Here is a 26989-nt window from a genome sequence, read left to right as displayed (position 1 = left end):
AAGCCTACCAAATCGAATGTACCGTATTGGCCCGAATATAATACGGCCCTGATTATAAGACGACCCCCTCTTTATCAAGACTCACGTTTGAAAAAAGACTTTTTGAACACCAAATTAATTCTTATACAGAAAATAATTACAGTACATCTGAAACAAATGATTATAACAATATATTTGAGAGAAAAAGCATGTTATTTTGCCTCATTCAAATCTTTAACATCTGAACATTTAAATATGTCAATTAAAGTGCAATCACATTCGTATATGAATGGCTTCTGGTTTTTCGAATGTGAATAAACTAGGGCTGTCAAACGATTAAAATTTTTTATCGAGTTAATCACAGCTTAAAAATTAATTAATCGTAACTAATCGCAATTCAAACCATGTATAAACTATGCCATATTTTTCTGTAAATTATTGTTGGAATGGAAAGATAAGGCACAAGACGGATATATGCATTCAACATACGGTACATAAGTACTGTATTTGTTTATCATAACAATAAATCAACAAGATGGCATTAACATTATTAACATTCTCTTAAAGCGATCCATGGATAGAAAGACTTGTAGTTCTTAAAAGATAAATGTTAGTACAAGTTATAAAAATTTTATATTAAAACCCCCTCTTAATTTTTTCGTTTTATTAAAATTTGTAAAATTTTCAAACAACAAATAAACTAGTAGCTTGCCATTGTTGATGTCAATAATTACACCATGCTCACTCATGGTACTAACCCATAAAATCAGTTGGACCCAAGTGCCAGCAGAGGGCGCCAAACACCAAAAAACCTCAGCCGCAACCCACGAGCTTATACCGCACAAGAAACTTCACGGCAAACCTAATTCCCCACGAGAAGGGCAACCCCTTTTAAAATGAAACATGATTCTCAAAGTGTGGTCTGACTAACACCAGTAATGGGTTCCCTACAGTGAAGCCCCGAAAACAACTTTAATTTTTTTTTTTTTTTTTTAATAGCCAGGGTCTCCAAAGCAGTCCTCAAGGGTCACTGTGTGTCCTGCCTTTTGTTCATACCGACGAAGTACAGGTAGTCCCTGTGTTACGAATGAATTCCATTCCTACGCTAGCCATGTAACCCGAATTTCCGCGCAAGTTGGAATGAACCCTTTTAGTACCCCGAGAAAATAACTGGTGGCAGCGTTGGGTCTGACTGGACTGTCCCCTTCTTTGACTGAGAAGCAGACTCAGACGTCTGAGATGGATAAAGGATAGCGATCTGGTTTGGTCCACATAAGGCTGTAAGTTGTTTCAGCTAATATATGTTTGCGTATGCCTTTGTAATTAAGTTTACAGCTAGTTTGTGGAGTTACCATAGAGTCCAAAAGTTTTGTATTTTGTTTAATGGTGGAGGATACACTGCCCTCTGGTGGCAGCGTTGGGTCTGGCTGGACTGTCGTTCAATAATGCTTCCATACAGGAGCACTCCGATGTCTCACATGGATAAAGGATAGCTGCGCTCTGGTTTGGTCCACATAAGGCTTTAGTAAGCTAATATATGTTTGTTTATGCATTTGTAATTAAGTTTACAGCCACAGTTTGTGGAGTTACATGTGAGCGATTTGCTATGAGAATTGTTAGCATTCATCGCATTTAAGCTAGCGAACTTTTGTTAGGCTATTAGGCTAATTTAATCTACTAGATGTACATATTGGTCAGATTAGTTGGACATTTGAACACCAATTGTTTTGTGTCTAGTCATTTATTGTTATAATGCATGTCGTTTTGAACATAAGTGTACATGTGTGTTTCAGCTTTACAAATTGCCAAAAGTGAAGGAAGTCAAAAGCTTCAAAAAGCACAATTGCCTTGTTTGCTGTCTGTCAAGCTGAACAACTTCACATTTAGTGAGGACAGAACACGTCATTTTAATAAAGTAGAGTAAAAAAAGGTAGAATAAGGTATTTTTTTATGCGACTGAAAAAAAACAAACGACTGGAGACAAAATGGCGGACAAGACACAGCATCGTAAAGTCAAGATCGCGTAAATCGAGTACGTCGTAACCCGGGGACTACCTGTACACACAGTGAAATTAATGAGGTTTCTGCTAAAACAAGCAACACCTGACTGCAATCAACTGATTAAACTTGTAAGACACCAGATTTGTGCAAAGGTTTTGTCGTCAGTGTTGTTATTAACTGCGTTAGAGTATAACAGCGATTCTGTTATTTTTTTTCAGTGGAGAGTAATCTAATAATTACTTTTCCCATCTTTGCAACGCCGTTACCGTTACTGAGGATGCGAATGGGCACGTTACTACAATTCGGTTGAATGAAGCGCAAGTTGTCTGATTAATGTCATAGCCGCCTGGGAGTGAGCAGAGTGGGAGGGGGTAGGAGGAAAGGGTGTGGTGACGCTATTGCAAACGCGATGATGATTGGCTAGTTGGCACAGAGCGTTAGCATAGCATTCGCGTTCTCGTTAGCATTAGCAATTAGTGTGGTGAGCGTCATCTTAAATTGTCGAGCAACTTTTTTACATACAGTTCGTTGCATCCAGGTTTTACAATTAATAGAAAATAATGGACTGTTTTCCTGCTGAGCCTGCATTATCATCACCAAGTTGGTGTTGTCCCTGTAGATATTTATGTACTTTGTGTACAATGTTTTGATAGTTGTCTTCGTTTGTGTGCGTCTAAGGTTCTGGCTCGCAGACTGTCCTCGTACAGCAGAGTCGGTCTCCTTCGCCAACCTGCTCTACAAAGAGCTGTCAGCTGTACCTTACATGGCAAAGTTTGTGGTTTTCGCCAAGATGAATGAGTTGCGTGAAGGCCGCCTGCGCTGTTACTGCATGACTGATGATAAGATGGATAAAACACTGGAGCAGCATGAAAACTTTACAGAAGTAGCCAGGAGCAGGGATATTGAGGTGAGTTATCAAAAGGATAAAGGGTTGTTTTACAAAAGAGTATTTGAAAATCTTGCTTTCTTTACCAACAGGTGATGGAAGGAATGCCGCTCCACTTGGAATGTTCTGGGAATCTCGTCCCGGTGCGGAAGGCCGCTCAACAGCCTCGCTGCTTCAGCTTCCAGGCCTTTCGAGACAACAGACTTCCTGTTTCTGTTAAGGTAGCAGCATATCCAGTTACACCATTTATTTTAAAGGGAACCATGGACTTGGAAGACTTGTAGTTCTTAAAAGATAAACGTTAATATGAGTTATAATAATTTGATATTCAAACCCCTCTTAATTTTTTAGTTTTTATCAAATTTGAAAAATTAGTTTAACTTGTTGGTCGCCATTGTTGCTGACAACGCAATGCACTCTGGGCGATGACGTCACTTGTCAGCGCTGCCGTACTTCAACAGTGTCACTCTTTAGCTATATAAACATGTCGTCGGTTCTGCCCTTCCAATTTGAACGTGATCAGCAGGACAGCCCTGTCGATATTTTACAAAACGAGCAGCAAAAGCAATTAAATGAAGGTCTGAATCCTGAAGATGAAGACTGATATCCAAACTGTTATAGGCAGCAAGTCAGTATCTCGGCAAGCCGCCTAGGATCGGTTTAAAGACACTGCTTGATGAGCTGGAATTGGATGCGGGTACGATGTTGGGAACTCATCCCACATCTCTGTAACAAAACATGAACTAAATACTGTAGATTTTTAAATAAATGGCAATAATAAATGTGTTTCTAATAACATATTTTAGTAAAAGAGAACAATTGTGGCTGATTAGAGCCTACAAGACTTTCAGTCCGAGGTTCCCTTTAAATGTACAGTTTGAGTGTGTCTTTATTGTTCTTATTTTGCTTATTATGTAAGGTGAGAGATAGCAGCAAAGAGCACACTGGCTTCCTGTCTTTCCTCCGCAAGACCACCAAGTATGAAGACAGCCAACATGTGCTGTGTAACCTCAACATTACTATGCCTCCATGTATCAAGGTACACATTGACGTCAGTCACTCTTAAAATCATTGTACCACAATCATTGTTGTGTATTTAATTGGTAGATTATTGGAAGTGAAGACCGCAGAAGAACTTTAACCCCGCTGGCTCTAAGAGAAAGATACAGTGCCCTAAATGAACCTGCTATGGGTACGAATCATGTTTTTTTTTTTCTGTGAAACAAGTTACTTAAATTCAAATGTAGTTTTAATATCAATTATGTAAAATGTAGGGTGAATCTGTTAACCAAACTTCAGTTGTTTAGCTATTTTTCTGGTGAAGTAGCTTTTGTCTCTCTATACGTAAAAAAATACAGGTAGTCCACGGGTTACTAAATACTCGACTTAAATGATTTTGACTTTACGACGCCGGAGTCTCATCTGCATTTTGTCTCTAGTGTTTTTTTTCTTTAAGTCACGTAAGCAGTACCTTATTTTACGTCACAGTATTTTTTACTTTATTAATATGATATGTTATGGCCTCACTAAACGTAAAGTTGTTCAGCTTTACAGACAGCAAACAAGGCAATTGTGTTTTTCGAAGCTTTTTACTTCCTTCACTTTTGACAATTTGTAAAGCTGTAACACACATATGTACATTTATCTTCAAAACGCCACGCATTTTAACAAGTAAACACTACACACAAAACAATTGGGGTTCAAACGTCAATCTAATCTGATCAATATGTAAATTTAGTAGATTTAATTAGCCTAATTTTCCTAACAAAAGTCCGCTAGCTTAAATGCTAACGTATTTACAATTTTCATTGCAAATCACTCACACGTAACGTCACATCACAAGCGTGAACTTAGTTAGAAATGCATACACAAACATATATTAGCTGAAACAACTTACAGCCTGATGTGGGCCAAAGCAGAGCACAGCTGTGCTTTATCTGTGTCAGACGAGTCTGCAAGGCGACAGTCCAGCCAGACCCAACGCTGCCACTAGAGGGCAGTGTATCTTTCATCATTAAACAAAACACAACACTTTTGGACTTTTTGGAAATTTATTTTGAGTCAGGGGTACTTAGAGCAACATTAGGTAACTTTTCAGTTTTGGTCGATTTTAGCGATGCAGGTGGACAAAAGCGCTTGTGTTATGTAGTGGTATTTTTCGACTGCCTTTCCCATGAGGACCAGTGCACAGTGTCGTTAAATGCTGCTCTAACGGTAACGTGTAGATGGATTAAACGACATTTTCCGTTTCCAGCGGCTGTGTAAAGAATGAAAAGTAATGAGGTAATGAATCCAGTTGTGGCTAAACAATAGCCAATGACGATGTTGACAATGAGAAACGTTTGATTTTGTACCATATTCCCCCAATGGCCCTCCAACCCCCCAACCGAACTCATCAACGCTGGGTTCATGCTCGCGTGTGAAAGCTCGGCCAATGTTTATTCTTGAATGTCCTTTTATTGTTGTAGCCTCCCTTTTTCTTTTATTTTTTATTTTTTTGTCTCCTCGGATAAAACTTTTTCTCTTTTTCTGCTCTGCCATCTTTGCAGAATTCACGGAAAGGGGAATCGACGTATGTCGTAAAGCAGTCAGCACATTTGTAGTTTGTTAGTTAATTAGTGCCGGTGATAGTGATACAGACCCCCTCAAGATATAAAAGAGATGTCATTCAACTAGTTGTGAGTTGACATATCATCACAAACGTTATGAAAATATTTTATAAAGGTTGAAAGGTTACCTAATGTTGCTTCAAAGGGTAATTCCGAGCGTAGGAACCAAACTCGTTCGTAACCTGGGGACTATCTCTACATATATATTTGCCTTTGGAACTTCACCAGACAGAGGTAATGAGCTTAGTTTCCCATTAATCTGAATTTTCACTGGAGTTCATTTTTTAAAATTATCTCTCCAACCTCTAACAGAGTATAATTGTAAATGTGTTGTGCCTCTTACAGCATCATTGAGCGCCATGGAGAGAACTGAACTAAAAATGGCTGTGATAGCCGAACAGTTGGGACTGAGCTGGGCTGGTAGGTCAAATCTAATGTTATACATGTGTCTTTTACCTCGTGTGCTTCTGAAGATTGTCTTACTCTGTGTTGGTTTAACAATTGTACGATCTCTTGATGCGCTTTTTTTTCTTTTCATTTTCTTCAGAGTTGGCCCGTGAGCTTCAGCTGAGTGTGGATGACATCAATAAAATCCGTGTGGAGAATCCCAACTCCCTACTGGAGCAGAGTTCTGCACTACTCAACTTGTGGGCAACACGTGAGGGCAAAAGAGCAAAAAGTCAGTGCGGACGGCTTCAAATTTCTATTAAATCACAAACTCTGCTACTGATTATACTGAAAGTCCTCTTTTTGATTGCAGTGGAGACCTTGTACGTGGCCCTTAAGAGCATTGACCGCATGGACATAGTCACGATGCTAGAGGGTCAACCAGCACAGCCTCCCAGGCAAGGCTCTCGTCAACTCAGCAAACGACATAACGAAAGAGAGCACCTCTCTCCTGCTATGACCAATGGTGAGCTCTTTAACCCAAAATTGACCGTACCATCTAATTTGCCTGCCTAACATCCTCTGAAGCCCTCTCTGAATTCCCCTTCTTATGTCCCTCATCTAATGAATATGAATGCTGCCTTGAGACCTTTGCAGGAAGCAAGCTCAGCAAAATATGGACTCAGGACACTCCTACTGTAGTGCCTTCCGCTATATTGACACTTTTTACAGTCACTAGATTATTTGTTGCAATCTAATGAGTTGAAATACAAGAGTTATATCAGCATATCTTCCATTAGTATATTAAAGTTCGTGAGCAGATTAGCTTCACAGAACCTCTCTTACTGTGTTCTTCGAAAGAGACTGATCTAGCAGTCCCCTTCTCCGGGTCAACTTATTCAGAGTTTCACTTGACCTGCTTGCTGGAATACTGCCAGCAGTGTAAAGCTTGCTGTACATCATCAGATCATACATAATTGTTACTTGTGGAACAAGAACACAAATTGTTACTCCTTTTTTTGCTGGTTTTAGTCACACATGTCTTACATTTTATTGCCCCCATTTTCATCTGAGGAATATTGGCCACTCATGCCTGTATCCAACAGGCTCCGGAGGCAACTCCATGAAAACTGGAGGCAATGTAATTGCAATGTAGCCATGTATAGAAACCAAAGCCAAAGAAAGGAAGAACTAATTCAGATCACATCAAATGTGAATTGATTTCCCCTCTTTTCTTGTCCTCCCCGTACCCTCCCAAAGGCATTTTTCAGTTATTTGTATTTTATAAATACAATAAGTACACAAATGTATAACCAGTTAGAAAATTATGTTCCTTATTTTTTTCTAATAGAGGAGAGTGGGTGAGTTGTGCCAATCTTAAAAAGTTTCTTTTAAGCAAGAGCATGACAGTAATGCCACTAGGGAGCCCCTAAAGGGACTTCGACAATAATAAAATACATTTAAGCAATCTTGTGCGCACCAGATTGTTTCTAGGGCACCAGAAACTATCTGGTAAACATTAGCATTATTTAGCATTTAAGTTAGCAGACTTTTGCTATGCGAGTTAGCCAATTGTTGTAAACAATAACATTATACAGCATTAAGCTAGCGGACCATTGGTATGCAAGTTAGCCAATTGTTGTAAACACTAGCATTATATAGTTTTTAAGATAGCGGAATTTCGCTATGCGCACCAGATTGTTTCTAGTGCGCAAACTATCTGGAAAACATTAGCATTATATGGCATTTAAGATAGCGGACTATTGCAATGCAAGTTAGCCAATTGTTGTAAACATTAGCATTATATTGTTGCGGATGAATGCTGTTGAGTCTCGAAATAACTCGATGAGTAGACGTGCCGTGCCCAGCCGCTCGTGACTCTCTTGACTCTCAAGTGTCTGTGCAGGAAACGCGCGTGGCAACAAAGTTCCCCCCCCGGCGGAACACAACATGCTCCACATAAGTTCCATAGGTGAATTCTGTCGCAAGGTAGTGGTCACCACAATATATCATTTAAGCTAGTGAACTTTTACTATGCAACTTAGCTAATTGTTGTAAACATTAGCATTATGTAACATTGATGCTAGCGGACTTTTGCCATGCAAATTGGCCAATCATCGTAAACATTAGCATTGTATAGCATTGAAGCTAGCGGGCCTTTGCTATGCAATTTGGCCAATCATTGTAAACATTAGCATTAAATAGCATTGAAGCTAGCGGGCCTTTGCTATGCAAGTTGGCCAATCATTGTAAACATTACCATTATATAGCATTTAAGCTAGCGGACTTTTACTATTCAAGTTAGCCAATTATTGTGAACATTAGCATTATATAATATTTAAGCTAGCGGACATAAATGGCTATGCAAGGGAGCCACTTATTTTAAACATTAGCATTATATAGCATTTAAGCGAGCGGACTTATGCTATGCATGTTTGCCAATTGTTGTAAAAATTAGCATTATATAGCATTTAAGCTAACATACTTTTGCTATGCAAGTTAGCCAAACGTTGTAAACATTAGCATTATATAGTATTTAAGCGAGCGGACTTTTGTTATGCAAATTAGCCATTTATTGTAAACATTAGCATTATGTAGCATTTAAAGCTAGCAAACATTTAATATGCAAGTTAGCCAATAGTTGTAAAAATTAGCCTTATATAGCATTTAAACTAGAGGACTTTTGGTATGCAAGTTAGTCAATTGTTGTAAACATTAGCTTTAAAAAGCATTTAAGCTATCGGACGTTTGTTATGCAAGTCAGCTAATTGTTGTAAACATTAACATTATATAGCATTGAAGCTAGGCCAGCAAACTTTTGCTATACATGTTAGCCAATTAATGTAAACGTTATATAGCATTTAAGCTAGCGGACTATTGCTATGCAAGTTAGCCAATTGTTTAATTGTGGGAATTAAATGCTACATAATGCTATTGTTTACACAAGAAACAATCTATCCCAATCCAGATTGCTTAAATATACTTTATTACTCTAAGAAAAAAATCGACCCACATAAAAGTAGTTTCTTCAAAATTAACTTTACAAGTAAAATGTGAAAGCATTTTCTCCCGATGCAAAAAGGTCATATGCATATTTTTATATATTTTAGATATAAATATATCATATAATCGTGCATGATGGGGAAAATGGTAATAAAAATTGACTGCACTGTAAACAGAGCCTTAACAAGCTCAAACTTATCTTAATGGCGGATTGCAAGAAACTATCAGGTGCATACGCCCACCTACTGTACATGAGTGTGCAGCACCGATTTGAAGGCGTGCTGCTTTCACTGTTGTTTTTTATTGGTCAATATCTTGTTCACCTGGCTAATCTTGCTTATACTCGTGTTGCTCCCTCTAGTGCTCAATAACGGTATAGTTGCACGGGGCTTATCAATTGCGCTGGAGGAATGAAAACGAAACTATCGATTCACAATGACAGAAAAACAAACTAAAGTAACATTTAACGCAGGCGACAATTTGCAATGTAGTGGAGTAAAAAGTACAGATACGTGCTGTAAAATGTAGTCAAGTAAAGTTTTTTGTTTTTTTTATTTTCATAAACTTGTCCTGTGTGACGTTGCATGCAGGCCATTTTGAGTTTCTTCAGAACAACTAATGTTGTTGGTGCACCGAATATCATTTTGGGAGCCCTCTTGTCATTTCCTTGTTAATCTGTCCTACTCTGTTTCTGTGGACGTGTCATTTGCAGCCTTCCACTTCCTCCTTCTCACTCCTGTCCGAACTCTGACCTCATGCCGACCTCATGTTGACCTCTGACCCATATTTTTCTTTCCTTGCGACGTTTTTGTGCATTTTTCTTTTCATTTCTTTGAAAGTCTTGAAACTCCCAAGTTTGTTGGTGTCCGCTCTGTGAATGATTCACCTCGCACAGGCCGTGCACTCGGCACCCACTGGGAGAGGGGAGGTGACCCTCGCTCTCTCCCCTTCTTTACGTCTGTTCATCACCCTCTCCTATTTTCTCTTCCCTCACAATGCTCTTCTCTTGCCCAGCATGTCTTTGTGCATGCCCTCCATACCCCTCCTGTATTTTAACGCAGATACAGTAATGGGATTAGAGTAGATAAGATCTAAGAATGGATTGGAACTGCATGCCACGGGTACATTTGCATGGCATGTCTTCTTTGAATGTTCCTTTCCGTCCTCGGTGGTCTTCTACGGGGAGAAAAAGGTTCCAAACCTTTTCTATTGACAATGACAAGGGTCCACCTTGTTCATGAATGGATGTTGTGGTTTTGTGATTGATTCTTTGTCAACAATAATCATTTAATCGTTTGATCCAAATGGTTGTATTGTATTTGTATCAATGTTGCGTTACATTTCTCTTCACACCTCCTCTTTCTCAATTTTAAACATGTTTGTTCACTCAATGTGAACATGTTTTGTTTGTATTAAGACCAACAACACTTTGTGTCCTCCTATAATTGTACAGTGTTCTTTTTCTGTTTTCTATGTTTAAGATAGTCTAAGGTGACGCTCACCACACTAAATGCTCATGCTAATAAGAACGTAAATGCTATGCTAACGCTGCAAGCCACCTTGCCAATCATCATCGCGTTTGCAACGGCGTCATCACCCCCTTCCCTCCTCCCGCTCTGCTCACTCCCAGGAAGCTGTGGCATAAATCAGACAACTTGTGCTTCATTCAACCAAATTGTAGTAACAAGCCCATTCACATCTTCAGTCACGGTAACGGCGTTGAAAAGTTGGGAAAAATAATTTATTACTCACTACGGAAAAAAATAATACCATGAGAAACGCCGTTATACTTGAACGCCGTTATTAACAACATTGAAGACGACTCCTTTGCACCAATCTGGTGTCTTAACCTCATCAATTAAACTATCTGTACAGGTAGTCCGCGGGTTACGACGTACTCGATTTACGCGATTTCGCAGGTAAATAAGTATTTAGTCAACCACTAATTGTGCAAGTTCTCCCACTTGAAAGTATTAGAGAGGCCTGTAATTGTCAACATGGTTTAACCTCAACCATGACAAACAGAATGTGGAAAAAAAAAAACAGAAAATCACATTGTTTGATTTTTAAAGAATTTATTTGCAAATCATGGTGGAAAATAAGTATTTGGTCAATACCCAAAGTTCATCTCAATACTTTGTTATGTACCCTTTGTTGGCAATAACGGAGGCCAAGCATTTTCTGTAACTCTTCACAACCTTTTCACACACTGTTGCTGGTATTTTGGCCCATTCCTCCATGCAGAGCTCCTCTAAAGCAGTGATGTTTTGGGGCTGTCGTTGGGAAACATGGACTTTCAACTCCCTCCACAGATTTTCAATGGGGTTGAGATCTGGAGACTGGCTAAGCCACTCCAGGACCTTGAAATGCCTCTTACGAAGCCACTCCTTTGTTGCCCTGGCTGTGTGTTTGGGATCATTGTCATGCTGAAAGACCCAGCCACGTCTCATCTTCAATGCCCTTGCTGATGGAAGGAGATTTTCACTCAAAATCTCTCAATACATGGCCCCATTCATTCTTTCCTTTACACAGATCAGTCGTCCTGGTCCCTTTGCAGAAAAACAGCCCCAAAGCATGATGTTTCCACCCCCATGCTTCACAGTGGGTGTTGTAGGAAATTTCAGGTTCGCAGTGAATCAGTAACGGGCACACTTTTGCTCAATAGACAATGTTTATTTATGAATATTGCAGAATATATGTGATTCATTGATTACAATCCCACAAGAGCAAGCAAACAGGTATCAAAAAAAAAGCACAGTCTGAGTTTGCCAACCTCACACCCCCGCGTTACTGTTACAGCATATCAGAGTGTCCTTTAGAAATGAAAATCGCTTACCGTGACAAAAGAGTGGGAAGCCAACAACACTCCGGTAAAGCGGCAAAAGGACAAAAGCCAGGCGATCCGTACGTGACCCGCTGGTAGACCTCACTGGTCGCCCGGAAATGTTCGGCTTTTATAGGGACGCACCCCCCGGAGGCGGAGAGACCAACTTCCGCCCACGAGTGGCGCGGCCCTGTCCAATCACAAACATTTAAGCTACTTTTGGTTCAGCTCTCTTGAAAAAGGGCTTTTCACATGGAACAAATGAGCTGTGCTGCAACAGATGCCAACAAGTGGTAAATATTATGGGTGCAAAACAAGTTATCTCTATCGGACCCAGGCGTGTAGTAAAACAATACTCTGGTGCAAAACAAGTTATCTCGTGAGATTCTCAAGCGCGTCTCCTAACTATGGGAACAAGGTGAAAAACAATAGAAGTTGTTACAATTTATGTCACTGAAGGAATCATACATTACAAAACCATAATGTAATATTTTCCCGCATCACTGGGTATGGTGCAATTCAGTATTCTTTTTCCTCCAAACAAGACAACCTGAGTTTTTACCAAAAAGTTCTATTTTGGTTTCATCTGACCATAACAAATTCTCCCAGTCCTCTTCTGGATCATCCAAATGCTCTCTAGCGAACCGCAGACGGGCCTGGACGTATACTTTCTTCAGCGGGGGGACACGTCTGGCAGTGCAGGATTTGAGTCCTTGGTGGCGCATTGTCTTACTGATAGTAGACTTTGTTACTGTGGTCCCAGCTCTCTGTAGGTCATTCACTAGGTCCTCCCGTGTGGTTCTGGGATTTTTGCTCCCCGTTCTTGTTATCATTTTGGTGCCAAGAGGTGAAAAGGGAGTTGAAGGTCCGTGTTGCCCAACGACAGCCCCAAAACATTACTGCTCTATAGGGGATATCCGCATGGAGGAATGGGCCAAAATATCAGCAACAGTGTGTGAAAAGCTTGTGACGAGTTACAGGAAAACGTTTGGGCTCCGTTATTGCCAACAAACGGTACATAACAAAGTATTGAGATGAATGTTTGGTATAGACCAAATACTTATTTTCCACCATGACTTGCAAATAAATTCTTTAAAAATCAAACAATGTGATTTTCTGTTTTTTTTTTCCACATTCTGTCTCTCATGTTTGAGGTTTACCCATGTTGACAATTACAGGCCACTCTAATATTTTCAAGTGGGAGAACTAGGACAATTAGTGGTTGACTAAATACTTATTTGCCCCACTGTAAGTAGAGTAACAATCCACCACTGAAATACACCTACTAGATATAGAGCGAATGTTTCTTGACTGATGTCAAAACAGCTTTCTAAATGAAGTCAGAAACTGCATCCTGACAGTTTGTAATTTATAATGTAATCCAACTTTACATTAATATAGATTTCCACTATTTTTCTCATCAAATTATTTGTATAAACATAATAAAACATTTCATGGAATGATGCCCTATGTAATGAGTTGTACATTTTTAGAACTAATATAATGAGCAACAGGCATTTGTCCCTGTGATCCTAGTGCAGCAATTTAGAGTGCGAGTGCTCGTGTAGCATGTAGGTCACAAGGTGGTTAAGGTCGCAGTTTGTCTCAGATGTCCGTGCACTTTCAGCAGTGCTCAAGCATGAAGTGAATGAAACGCTGACACTTCGTGTCCTCTTGCTCTCTTTCTGCTGTGCATGAACACATGCTTGTGACGAGGGCAAGGGTGCATTCCTCCTATTTCACCGTCTGCTCGATTTTCTACTTTACAGCCTGTTTACTTAGCTTATAACAACTCATGTCCACCTCAGCTCATCTCCAAGTTTTGGTTTGAGAGCTGTTCCAGCTTTATTTTGAGCAAGGAAAAAAAAAACTGCCGGTTTGCTTTAAAAAAAGCAGGCCCGCCTTTCCTTGTACAGTTAATTTTTCACAAATGTGGGAGTGACCTGAGTCCACAACCATTCCACTCATTAATGTAATTGTACTAATTCAACACTGAAAATTGTCCGGCATAACGGATGTAACAGAAACTCTTCTGTAGCCTACCTATAAGTGTAAATGTTTAGCTCATTTTAATTGGTTCTTAAGGTTTTGAGCAAGGGCGTAGGTTTGTATAGGTATAGTAGGGACATAAAACAACCAACCATAAACTTCATAATTATTGACGGGTCACATCCGTCACACACTGCGCCACACCTTCAAGTAGGGGGCCTTCCCACATCCAGCATCAAGAGGAATTATTCTCAAACACAAGCACGCAGCGATCTAACGCCAGATTTAGTTTGAAAAAGTACGAAAGCTGTACCACATACAAAGAGGAAGGATTGTCTCAGGAGTGATTTGTTTGAGGAGTGAAGGTAATTATTATTTTTCATACCATGCATGCATTTTGAAACGTGAAAAAAAATCGGGAGAAAATAGCCGCGACGGCATTGGCGTCATTGCTCGCAATATTTACACAAAATAAGTGCTAAATGCCCATTTTTTTTTTTTTGCTTTCAACCAAGAATCGAGACTGTTTTAGGGCCATATCTATAAAGAATTCAGGGATATAAGCATTTATCCGCAAGAATTTTCAACGGAAAAAGCTTTGTTTTCATATGGCGGCCACTACATTTGCCTACTGACTAGCGTCATAGTTTGCAATATTTACGTAAAATAAATGATAACTGCACGGTTTTTTTGCTTTTAACCAAGAATCGAGACTGTTTTACATCCATATCTATAAAGAATTCAGGGATTTAAGCATTTATTCACAAGAATTTTCAACGGAAAAAGCTTTGTTTTCATATGGCGGCCGCTACATTTGCTTACTGACTAGCATCATAGTTCGCAATATTTACGTAAAATAAATGCTAACTGCATTTTTTTTTTTGGGTAGGGGGGGTTAACCAAGAATCGAGACAGTTTTACGTCCAAATCTATAAAGAATTCAGGGATTTAAGCATTTATTCACAAAAATTTTCAACTGAAAAAGCTTTGTTTTCATATGGCCGCAGCTAAATTTGCTTACTGACTGGCATTATACAGTAGTTCACAATATATACGTAAAAGAAATGATAACTGCACGTTTTTTGGGGTTTTTGACCAAGAATCGATACTGTTTTACGTCCAAATCTATAAAGAATTCAGGGATTTAACCATTTATTCACGAGAATTTTCAACGGAAAAAGCTTTGTCTTCATTCGGCAGCAGCTACATTTGCTTACTGACTAGTGTCATAGTTCGCAATATTTACGTACAATAAATGCTAACTGCACATTTTTTCTGCTTTTAACCATGAATCGAGACTAATTTACATCCATATCTATGAAGAATTCAGGGATTTAAGCATTTATTCATGAGAATTTTCAGCGGAAAAAGCTTTGTTTGCATATGGCGGCCGCTACATTTGCTTACTGACTAGCGTCATAGTTCGCTATATTTACGTAAAATAAATGATAACTGCACTTTTTTGGTTTTTTTTTAACCAAGAATCAAGACTGTTTTACGTCCAAATCTATAAAGAATTCAGGGATTTAAGCATTTATTCAAGAGATTTTTCAACGAAAAAAGCTTTGTTTTCATATCGCGGCCGCTACATTTGCTTACTGACTACCCATAGCAAAGCAAAATTGACGATGAAATCTCGTTCATGTCTCATTTACATCTCCGAGAAGTGAATCAGTATCAATCAAGCAACGACTGAGACCAGAGTGGTTTTCTCGGTTTTCTCAAATTTGTCTCGTGAGAAATAAGTCTCATAGTGAGCATTCCGTGAGAAGGTTTTGAGAAATAATTTCAGTGGCACGATTTCTCAATAATTTCTTGTAGCTGTCTCCTCTCAAGATCTCACCAAGAGACAACTATGAGCTCTTGTGTTGATCTCAAATGCGTCTCAATTTGATCTCCCTTACTTGTACTCAGGATCTCAGTCATCTCTCAGTGAAAGATATGGATGAGCAAAGTATTTTATTTCTTAAACTTGTCTCAAAGCTGCCTCCTTTCCTGATCATGCCAAGCAGCCCTTAATAGACATATGCCAGTTACAAATATTTCTCAATTTGATCTTTTAGTCTGCAATTGCTCATTTTGGGTTTTCAAGATTCTTTCATTGTAAGAAAGAGTAGTGTCTGCTCTGACAGGTCCAATCACATCTTAATTCATCTCATGCCAAACTCTGAGAAAATATTATAACTGGTCAAATAATTAAATAACACCTGGTTCATTTGGTTCATCTTGTTCAATGTAAAAATTAGAGATGTGACCAAAAATTCGGCGCCGTAAACAATCAGCCGCTACAAATGCATTATCGGGTTTTGATTTCGAAGACTGAAAGTTTACCACAAAATAGTGTGAAGAACCTTAGTCCTCTTTTTGATGACATCATCAAAACAGGCAACACGCTGGCTGACAAAGTCTCACTAAAACTACTGGCTCACAGGCAACATGTCTGCGATTTGGAAGGGTTTTTTTGGAATATGAAAGAAATATAAATTATTAACCCTTGGGCGTTATTTTATCTTGACTAAATTCTTGTGATTTTGTCCAAAAAATGGCTTTTCCTTTGAAGTGTGATAACTAAGTCATTTCTGAATATTTTTTCACTTTCAGCCACTCAAAATGTTCAGTGGCGTCAGACCTATCTACACATATATAGTTTTTTATTTTTTTTAATTTTTCAATGCCCCCTATGGACAATAATAGCAGCATTATCCGAATAGCAAAACTAACTATGCTGTATATATATAAAAAACAAAAGTCTAATTTGAATATTCCATATCACATAGTTAGAGGCTTGAATAAGTCGTTAAGTCATAACAACCGATTTTTTTATGCATGCCCAGTTTTTACACATTTGCAGTTTTCTCATTTACACTAAACTCTTGTGATTTTGTCCAAAAAATGGCTTTTCCTTTGAAGTGTGATAACTAAGTCATTTCTGAATATTTTTTCACTTTCAACCACTCAAAATGTTCAGTGGCATCAGACCTATCTACACATATAAGGTTTTTTATTTTTTTATTTTTTTCCAATGCCCCCTATGGACAATAATAGCAGCATTATCTGAATAGCAAAACTAACTATGCTGTATATATAAAAAAACAAAAGTCTAATTTGAATATTCCATATCACATAGTTAGAGGCTTGAATAAGTCGTTAAGTCATAACAACCGATTTTTTTATGCATGCCCAGTTTTTACACATTTGCAGTTTTCTCATTTACACTAAACTCTTGTGATTTTGTCCAAAAAATGGCTTTTCCTTTGAAGTGTGATAACTAAGTCATTTCTGAATATTTTTTCACTTTCAACCACTCAAAATCTTCAGTGGTATCAGACCTATCTACACATATATAGTTTTTTATTTTTTTTATTTTTCAATGCCCCCTATGGACAATAATAGCAGCATTATCCGAATAGCAAAACTAACTATGCTGTATATATATAAAAAACAAAAGTCTAATTTGAATATTCCATATCACATAGTTAGAGGCTTGAATAAGTCGTTAAGTCATAACAACCGATTTTTTTATGCATGCCCAGTTTTTACACATTTGCAGTTTTCTCATTTACACTAAACTCTTGTGATTTTGTCCAAAAAATGGCTTTTCCTTTGAAGTGTGATAACTAAGTCATTTCTGAATATTTTTTCACTTTCAACCACTCAAAATCTTCAGTGGCATCAGACCTATCTACACATATAAGGTTTTTTATTTTTTTATTTTTTTCCAATGCCCCCTATGGACAATAATAGCAGCATTATCTGAATAGCAAAACTAACTATGCTGTATATATAAAAAAACAAAAGTCTAATTTGAATATTCCATATCACATAGTTAGAGGCTTGAATAAGTCGTTAAGTCATAACAACCGATTTTTTTATGCATGCCCAGTTTTTACACATTTGCAGTTTTCTCATTTACACTAAACTCTTGTGATTTTGTCCAAAAAATGGCTTTTCCTTTGAAGTGTGATAACTAAGTCATTTCTGAATATTTTTTCACTTTCAACCACTCAAAATCTTCAGTGGTATCAGACCTATCTACACATATATAGTTTTTTATTTTTTTTATTTTTCAATGCCCCCTATGGACAATAATAGCAGCATTATCCGAATAGCAAAACTAACTATGCTGTATATATATAAAAAACAAAAGTCTAATTTGAATATTCCATATCACATAGTTAGAGGCTTGAATAAGTCGTTAAGTCATAACAACCGATTTTTTTATGCATGCCCAGTTTTTACACATTTGCAGTTTTCTCATTTACACTAAACTCTTGTGATTTTGTCCAAAAAATGGCTTTTCCTTTGAAGTGTGATAACTAAGTCATTTCTGCATATTTTTTCACTTTCAACCACTCAAAATCTTCAGTGGCATCAGACCTATCTACACATATATAGTTTTTTATTTTTTTTATTTTTCAATGCCCCCTATGGACAATAATAGCAGCATTATCCGAATAGCAAAACTAACTATGCTGTATATATATAAAAAACAAAAGTCTAATTTGAATATTCCATATCACATAGTTAGAGGCTTGAATAAGTCGTTAAGTCATAACAACCGATTTTTTTATGCATGCCCAGTTTTTACACATTTGCAGTTTTCTCATTTACACTAAACTCTTGTGATTTTGTCCAAAAAATGGCTTTTCCTTTGAAGTGTGATAACTAAGTCATTTCTGCATATTTTTTCACTTTCAACCACTCAAAATGTTCAGTGGCATCAGACCTATCTACACATATATAGTTTTTAAAAAAAAATTTATTTTTTAATGCCCCCTATGGACAATAATAGCAGCATTATCCTAATAGCAAAACTAACTATGCTATATATATATATATATATATATATATATATATATATATATAAAACAAAAGTCTAATTTGAATATTCCATATCACATAGTTAGAGGCTTGAATAAGTCCACAAGTCGTAACAACCAATTTTTTTATGCACACCCACTTTTTACACAATTGCAGTTTTCTCATTTACATTCAACTCTTGTGATTTTGTCCAAAAAATGGCTTTTCCTTTGAAGTGTGATAACTAAGTTATTTCTGAATATTTTTTCACTTTCAACCACTCACAATGTTCAGTGGCATCAGACCTATCTAAACATATAGTTTTTTTGTTTTTTGTTTTGGCCCCCTATGGACAATAATAGCAGCATTATCCTAATAGTAAAACTAACTATGCTATATAGGCTATATATAAATCAAACTAAAATATTTTATATTACATAATTACATCATTGGATAAGTAAAAGTCGTAACAATAGATTTTTTTTTTTAGAACAAGACTGTGACAACGTGACAATAACTGATTTGATGATAGAATTTATGTTAACAATTTTACAAAACATACATACAATATAACAGTTAACATAATAACAACATACACAATTCATGATGTGCACTTTGAGATTTGTTGTTCAAATGTAAAGTGCGTTATAAATAAAATGTATTATTATTTATTATTATGTTCGAAGCCCGAAGTGGCTTTGTGCAAAGGCCACATTGTTTGCGCTTGGACGGGGGTCCAGCTCGCTGCTCAACCAAGCCTTCGGCAGATGGCGGTGGTTCCCGTTTTAGGACTTCTGGCCGAATTAGAGCCTTGCCAAGTTCCTCAAGAAATAGTCGGCGCTTGTAGCTTTTCTTCACGTTCCACTCAGGGTAGATCTCCGTGAACAGCACAAACGAGGGTAGATCTCCGTGAACAGCACAAACGCGCTGCATGACGAAATGTCCGGCATGTGAAAAAACTCACACTTGGCCACCTGAGTGCGCGCCGGCGGCAGGAGTATGTGCCACAGGCCTGCAAAGCACAAGCGCACACAACAATAACAGCTTTGATCTTTGATCAGCTTTTACAAGACAAACCTTGATATGCAAAACATTTGCTTACTCACTCTCGTCATTACCTCGATCGCCGTCATTTTCGTCATGCGCCTGAACGTGGTCATGTCCGTGCCCCCGCCTTCTGCTCCCCGCTTTCATCTCGTTATGTTGTCAACTATTTCCTAATCCTCGTCATCAAAGCCGTCCTCCTCCGGCATCGAAAGTCCGGAAGAATTTGTTCAATGTCTTCTGGGCTCTCCAAAGAAGCGTCCGAACAAAGGTCGTCGTCGTCGGAATCAGGATTTTCTAACACCATTCGAATCGTGTCCTGCGGTGAAATACTTCTCGCCGCCATCGATCACAGTTGTGTTGGAAGAAATGCAAAATGGTGATCCTCGCGAGAACAGAGACTCCCAAAATGCCCAGAACCAATGAGAGTAAAGAAATTCAAACACCCGACCAATAAAAGTTGAAATTCAAACGACAACAATAAACACGTGGTTTTTTGTTTTGGTTTTTTTGCATTTCCGGGAAGTACCTTTTTATTGTCTTGTGCAAACGTGCAAAATTGCAAATACGCATGCCCAAATAGACTGAAAGTGAGCTCAGACAACATTGACACCATTTTTTTGGTAAAGCCAACCGTCTTTATTGCATTAATTTTTGACCGATCTGAAGCTAGCTTCGCAAGCAAATTCATGTATTGGCCTATGGCTTCATCTAGTGACTTCTGGGTGTCAACACAAAAAAATTTTTATCTGCATGTTTTTGACTCGCCAAAGAAGCGATTGCATCAATAATCACGGAAAATGCATTATAAAACATCAGGTTTACAGCATATTAAAAATCATGATTTATAATGGGAGTCAATGAGCCAAAAAATGGCAAAATAACAAGAGTTTAGTGCAAATTTTCCCAGCCTGTTTGCAATAAGTTAGAAATTGCCGGATGGTGCCATTTCGAACTTCTACATGATTTAGTATCCTGCAGGAAATATCAGCTCCCTAGTGTATTTTTTCATATGCTTTTTTTCCTTTTAAACACAGAAAAAAACGAAAAAAGCCAAAAAATGGACAAATAACACCCAGGGGTTAAATGAACAAAAATATAATCAATTTTCTTCATCGCTGCTACACGCTGTTTCTAAAGTTGCTTTCCATTTCTGTGCCACGTCACATCGAGCTCAGTGCATCTGAGCCAGTGTGTGGCTCAGTGGTAGAGAAGTCGTTCCCCAACCCAGAGGTTGTGAGTTCAACTCTCTGTCCTGATGAATTCATCTAAGTATTCTTGAGCAAGACACTGAACCCCACGTTGTTGCGTCACCAGCAGGTAGATGAGGATTATAGTGTCAAAGTGCTTTGAGTGCCCGAACGGTGCTGTACAAGTCTAACTCCATTTTTAATTAAGAGAATTTCTCTTCTCAAATATTGCTCAAACCTGGCTTTCTCAAATCAACCTCCTTTGTCTCAATGATGTCTTTGCTCAATTTGACTCATCACTTGCTCCTAAGGGTACTCTTAGGAGCACAAACTCAGAAACAAATAAGCAGAGAATGAGATAAATTTGAGATGATCAAATTCGTCTCACAAGACGAGATTAAGCAACAGATGAGTAGCAGATTTTTGCTATGGGTAGCGTCATAGTTCACAATATTTATGTGAAATAAATGCTAACTGCACGATTTTTCTGCTTTTAACCAAGAATCGAGGCTGATTTACATCCATATCGATGAAGAATTCAGGGATTTAAGCATTTATTCACGAGAATTTTCAACGGAAAAAGCTTTGTTTTCATATGGCAGCAGCTACATTTGCTTACTGACTAGCATTATACAGTAGTTCGCAATATATATGTAAAAAAAGCTCTTTGTCTGTGATTTCAGTCCGTCAGCTTTGACGGCCACGCCAACAGTGCAGACCCCCTAATAATTGGCCCCGTATCCCGTCAATAATTATGAAGTCTATGAACCAACTTCGTCTACACTAGGACAGATAATTTTCTCCGGGGTATTTTGCCAACTGTTTTTATACCTGTCCGCACTAGAATTAAGGTGCGTTTAAGGCCCCCCGGCTTCTGCAATGTACAGCTGCATTTGTGCAAACTACGCATGCGTAGAAAGGAGCAGCCTCATGTGTTGTGTCCACGCCGTTTACCTCTGAACCGTTACTTGCCGGCGGGAAATTTCAAAATTACTCCACCTTCTAGACCAGGGGTCGCAAACTCTGTTTTGTGATCAGTTTTTTTTTTCGTGAACACAATGAATCATCACTCAGGAGCTAGAATGAAGGGACTGAGGGCACACTCGGCTTTTACAAACAGCCGCCGAATTGTGACTGAAATAAATCTTTAGAAAACAACAACGAAAGCCTGACATCGTTACTTGGGATGTTACAATCGATGGTAGTTGCGCACTTGTAACGGGTACACGCAGGTACGTGTGTGCGGTGCATGGAAAAACCTTCCCTCCGATGCCTTCATGTGGGTGCCTAGCGGTTAGTGCCCTTGCCTGCCGTGTAGACGCGTCGTGCGGCGCAGATTCAAGTCCTGACCTGGATGAGGGGGATCGGAACCCGCGGACCCGGTTACAATGGTGCCGTTACCCGGATCGGCAGTGAAGGTTTTCGGGGGATGAGTGTAACGGGTACACGCAGGTCCGTGTGTGCGGTGCGTGGAAAAACCTTCCATCCGATGCCGTTATGAGGGTGCGCTGGCGGCTTATGGCCTAGTGGTTAGTACCTCCGCCTGCCGTGTGTGAACGCGTCGTGCGGCGCGGGATTGAGTCCTGACCTGAGCGAGGGGGATCGGAACGCGGCGCGGACCCGGTTACACACTCACCTCTTGGAAAATAACAGTGTACTGCATAACAGTGGCGCGCCTGGAAGTGGCGATAGTTTTGTCAGGTGAAAATGTCATGAAAACGAAACTGATTGTGCGCCTCTGTGACTTGGGGTACCACGCAGTTCACTCTTCATAGTTTAAATTTCCCCTACGCATTTTTATATACTCCAGTTCAGTCAGCATTGAGTTGGGAAGGGCCAGCCCCGCTGCTGTCGAAGTCAATACAGATTTATTTTTGCATAGATTATTTCGCCTATCAATTAAATAGGTTCATATTCGTGAGGAATGTAGCCCTGACACTCGTTCAATAATCTGTTTGGTCTTATTAATGTCCCGTCCCCAGTAAAAAGTGTACATGCATCTTATGCTGTTATATCGTCCCTACCAATGTTGAGACCAAACCTACGCCCTTGGTTTTGAGACCACAAAGGATATGCGTGTGTGCGAATGAGACTGCCTGAAAGCATGTCCTCCAGCCTGACTACAATATTAACCTGCCTGTTATCTTTGAGTGGAGTTGAATGCATGCAGTGTGCGAAGATATCGCGTGTGTGTGGATGAGAGCGGGTTGATTATAGCATGTTGGATGGACCAGCCAGCTCCAGTTATGGAGGCTTACAACTTCTGCGGTCTCCCGGCAGGTGGCAGCCCGCAGGGCAGCATCAGTCTCAAGTGGGCCTTATTCTAATCTGTTGGTCCATCTGTGCCTGCTGCTGCTTCTACTGCCCGTTCCTCGCACCTGTCAGCACTTGACCCCCACTCCCCCACCTTCTAAAAGTCCTTGCTCTTATTTCTTAAGCACTTTGCACCTTAATTCCCTCTCTGATTGTTTTGGCTTGTTCCTATATTCCCTTCCCGCTCCTTTCCCATTTCCTTCCCCTTCGGCCCCCTCTACACCTCCCGGCAGGGCACTCTCTCCCCTCCCGGGCTCTCGGTGCTATTGGTGGGGAGCGAGGCGGGGGGGCCGGGTGTCAGTGTGCTTCTCTGTGTGTCGCTCCAGGTTATGGGCTGGCGCCTGATGAGCTTCTGTCCCCGGCCTCCATGCAGTACAGCCTGCCCTCGCCTCTGGGTGCTGAGCCGTACTGGCAGGAGGTTTCCAGCCTGGACTGTGCGCCCATTGCAACCACGGAGGAGGACACCCTCATGGAGATGTCCGACGTGCAGGTGTGGCCCTGCGGTAACTCCCCCTCCCTGGTGCCCGTGGAGGATTCCTCGCTGGAGTGTAGTAATGCCGACGACTCCGAGGGTCTGCTCGGGTTGCCCTTTGGAAGTCTGGGGCGGCCGGCCAGTCGGGCCAGCGGAGGGGGTGTCCCGCTGAGCGGCTCAATCGAACCAGAAGATGATTCAGAGATGGGCATCGACTCTCTTAGCACTGCTACGCCAGCTTCGCTCGGCGGCACCATTGCTGGTATCAATCTTAACGGACTGAACAATGGTCAGGGGTCAGAGGCAAGTTCGGAGTTATCAGCCGTCACTAGTACGACTGGTGGCGATGGAGGAGGAGGAGGAGGGACTCAGGGCTCAGAGGAAGGCCTTTCTCTTGTTACAGGACAGCAAAGGGTATATGCCCGACTCAGTGAGTCACCTGGTCTCACCTGTGTTGCAGATCGGAATGGCGACAGGTGAGTTTGACCTTATCCCCGTCCTAAATATATTCGGGCATGTCAGGTGAAGTCCATTGTACGTACAAGCTACAAGAACAACATACAAAATGTCACAGATGAGATGGAGCCTATACCAGCTGACTCTGGCTGACAACGGTTACAGAGACCATTCAGTGATTGGAATCCTCAGTCAACCTAACGCTCTTATTTTGGGAATTTGTGCAAAAACTGGAGTACCAAAGAAAACCCACACAGGAAGGCTTAGCTTCCCAAGCAGACGTCTAGTTACAGTGAGGAAAATAAATATTTGAACACCCAGTAATTTTCCAAATTCTCCCACTTGAAAATGATGGGTGATTTGAAATTTTCGAGGTAGGTGCTTGTCCACTGTGAGAAACAATCTTTTTTTAAAAATCCAGAAATCAGAGTGTACGATTTTTTCCATCAGTTTATTTGTATTATACTGCTGCAAATAAGTATTTGAACACCTGTGAAAATCATTGGTAATATTTGGTAAGGTAGCCTTTGATTACAATTACAGAGGTCAAATGTTTCCTGCAGGGATAATGCACCACTGTTCCACACAGATCTCTAGATCAATCATGTTTCTGGACTGTCAGTGAAAAATTGAGTTTGAGCTTCCTCCAAAGATTTTCTATTGGGTTTAGGTCTGGAGACTGGCTAGGCCCCTCCAGAACCTTGCTGTGCTTTGAAGGGGATAGTTACATTTCTCGCAGACACCGTATAACTGTTTGCATTAGTCTAACACATTCATTATAGTAAAGCATTTAACCATAGTTTAAGGAGACGTACTCCATGCCCTTTGACACAGTAAAGTGGACCAGCTCATCAGCCCTTGCCTGATAAGGTAAGGAGAAGACATCAGCGACTCTTCGGTGGGGTCAGAACACCCTCGCCCTACCGAGATAACAAGTAGATAGCTCGGCGCCTTAGACGTCAAGACATGCGACAGTTGCCGTGGCAACCACGACCCAGCCATGAAAGATGATACACGAACTTGACCGCTCAAACCTGCCAAAGAAGGATGATCCCAAGACAACACCCAGGCACGCCTTCCGCCCGGCCCACTCCACTGCAGCTTTCCAAGACTGAACATTTAGCTACCAACTGTCGCTTCTCGGGGACATTTTGATGTATCCGTTGTTATTCTGACCCTGGATCCAGCAGTGCCTTTCCACCGTCTGTTTTTGCCTTGCTTTTTGATCACTGTCAATGAATAAATTTTCAACTTGTTCCAGGTGAGCTTTCTTTAAGCCGTTCAAAATGGAGTCAGTACAAAGGGTTAAGAGTTTGGCCTTATGGCCGACTTGCTGGAGCTGCGCCTCCTGGTTCGGCTGTCGCTGTTTCGGCGGCTTGGCTGGGAAGCCAAATTCCTTCAGCTTTTTACGAAGCCACTCCTTTGTTATTCTGGCTGTTTAATTTGGGCCATTGTCATGCTGGAAGACCCAGTCCCAACCCATTTTCAATGCTCTAACAGAGGGAAGTCATTTCCCAAACTCTCACCATACATTGCCCTGGTCATCCTCTCCTTAATACAGTGCAGTCGTCCAGTCCCATGTGCAGAAAAACACCACCAAAGCTTGATGTTACTACCCCCATGCTTCACAGTAGGGATGGTGTTCTTGGGATGGTACTTCCACCAAACACTATGAGTGGAATTAAGACGAAAACATTCCATTTTGATCTCATATGACCACTTGACTTTCTCTCATGACTCCTCTGGATCATCCAATGGAAAACCTAAAACAGGCTTGGAGATGTGCTGGTTTAAGCAGGGGAAACTTCCCTGCCATTTATGATTTTAAACCATGACTTCTTAGTGTATTACCAACAATAACCTTGGAAATGGTGGTCCCAGCTCCTTTTGGGTCATTGACCAGCTCCTCCTGTGTAGTTCTTGGCCGCTTCCTCACCATTCTTAGGTTCATTGAGACCCTACGAGGTAGATCTTGCATGGAGCCCCAGTCCGAGGGAGATTGACAGTCATGTTTAGCTTCTTCCATTTTCTAATAATTGCTCCAACGGTGGATCTTATATCTCCAAGCTGCTTGGCAATTGCCCCGTAACTCTTTCTAGCCTTGTAGAGGTCTACAATTCTGTCGCTGGTGTCTTTAGACAGCTTTTTGGGGTATATGGTGTGTTTAAATGCAGCTAACCGCCTCAAACAGGTTAGAAAGTCAGACTCAAAAAGTCCAACTTCACTCCACTTATTTAGGAGGATAAGTTCACCTAAGTTGGGGAACTTGCAAAATCGCAGGGTGTTCAAATACTTATTTTCCACACTGTATGTTATATTTGTTTGTTGTTTGGTACACTTAAAATTTAACTACTAATGAAACCCACTCCTGTTTCTTTTATAAGCATCATTTTTTTTCTCTATATTGTTTTTTGAACAGTAGGTTTCACTAAAAATCCAGACCTATGCTTACCTTTTCGTTTTGTTCTTGTTTCATGAAGTCTCTGAGAACCTACATAGTTAGACGACAGCCCTCTTTATATCACTGCATGTACTTTGAAAGCTTTTTAATGTAGGGCTATCTATAGTCAAGGCTTCTTTGTTTTGTGTTAGTCTCCCAAATGTATTGCTTCAATCTTGTATTGTGAGAATGTGTTCTTTCCTTCCAGGTCATCAAATGGAGGGAATGGAGGCAGCTCGTTCATTTCATACATGCAGGAACAGACAGGTCCAGGGTGGATGCCAGTCCCGGACCCACAGGCTTGGGTAGCCAACCAGCCCAAAACTAGACAGGTCATCGACACCATGATATCTTCATGCTGCAACTCTATGGACGGCGATCAGTCCCATTTGTCTCAGGAGGCTTTGCTACAGCCTGCAAGAGACCTGCACGGCAACTCGGAAATTCTACGAGGGCACTTCCGGGGTGCCCAGCCGTTCGACAAGGGTTTGGGCTTCTCACACAGGGCAACGGAGCTAAGAGGCTGGGATGATATGCGCTTCAAAGGACAGGTGAGTGAACACTCAGCATTTGGGGGAAATGATCGAAGTGGTAAA

The 26989-nt window shown here is 40.2% G+C and overlaps 1 protein-coding gene and 1 long non-coding RNA gene across 8 annotated transcripts in view; one reads left to right on the top strand and one right to left on the bottom strand.

Annotated features, from left to right (window-relative positions):
- Positions 1-26989, top strand: part of ank1a (ankyrin 1, erythrocytic a) — a 283424-nt gene that overhangs the window by 221268 nt on the left and 35167 nt on the right. For 6 of the 7 annotated variants that reach the window (XM_057831859.1, XM_057831858.1, XM_057831857.1 and 3 more), the window contains 9 exons: positions 2659-2887; positions 2959-3087; positions 3786-3905; positions 3974-4058; positions 5821-5895; positions 6023-6154; positions 6236-6388; positions 23352-23973; positions 26602-26944. In XM_057831859.1, the coding sequence (XP_057687842.1) occupies positions 2659-2887; positions 2959-3087; positions 3786-3905; positions 3974-4058; positions 5821-5895; positions 6023-6154; positions 6236-6388; positions 23352-23973; positions 26602-26944 (1888 nt within the window). The remainder of the gene's footprint in view (positions 1-2658; positions 2888-2958; positions 3088-3785; positions 3906-3973; positions 4059-5820; positions 5896-6022; positions 6155-6235; positions 6389-23351; positions 23974-26601; positions 26945-26989) is intronic. The other variant, XM_057831861.1, reaches the window with a different exon arrangement.
- LOC130913331 (uncharacterized) lies at positions 18997-25397 on the bottom strand. The gene is made up of 2 exons (XR_009062760.1): positions 19597-25397; positions 18997-19490 (listed from the first exon to the last, which is right to left on the bottom strand). It is a non-coding gene; the product is annotated as an uncharacterized LOC130913331 (long non-coding RNA).

This window comes from Corythoichthys intestinalis, chromosome 3 (genome assembly GCF_030265065.1).
Source record: "Corythoichthys intestinalis isolate RoL2023-P3 chromosome 3, ASM3026506v1, whole genome shotgun sequence".
Classification (NCBI taxonomy): domain Eukaryota; kingdom Metazoa; phylum Chordata; class Actinopteri; order Syngnathiformes; family Syngnathidae; genus Corythoichthys; species Corythoichthys intestinalis.
Note: the sequence above shows the minus strand (reverse complement) of the source record. Positions and strands in the feature narration are given on the sequence as shown.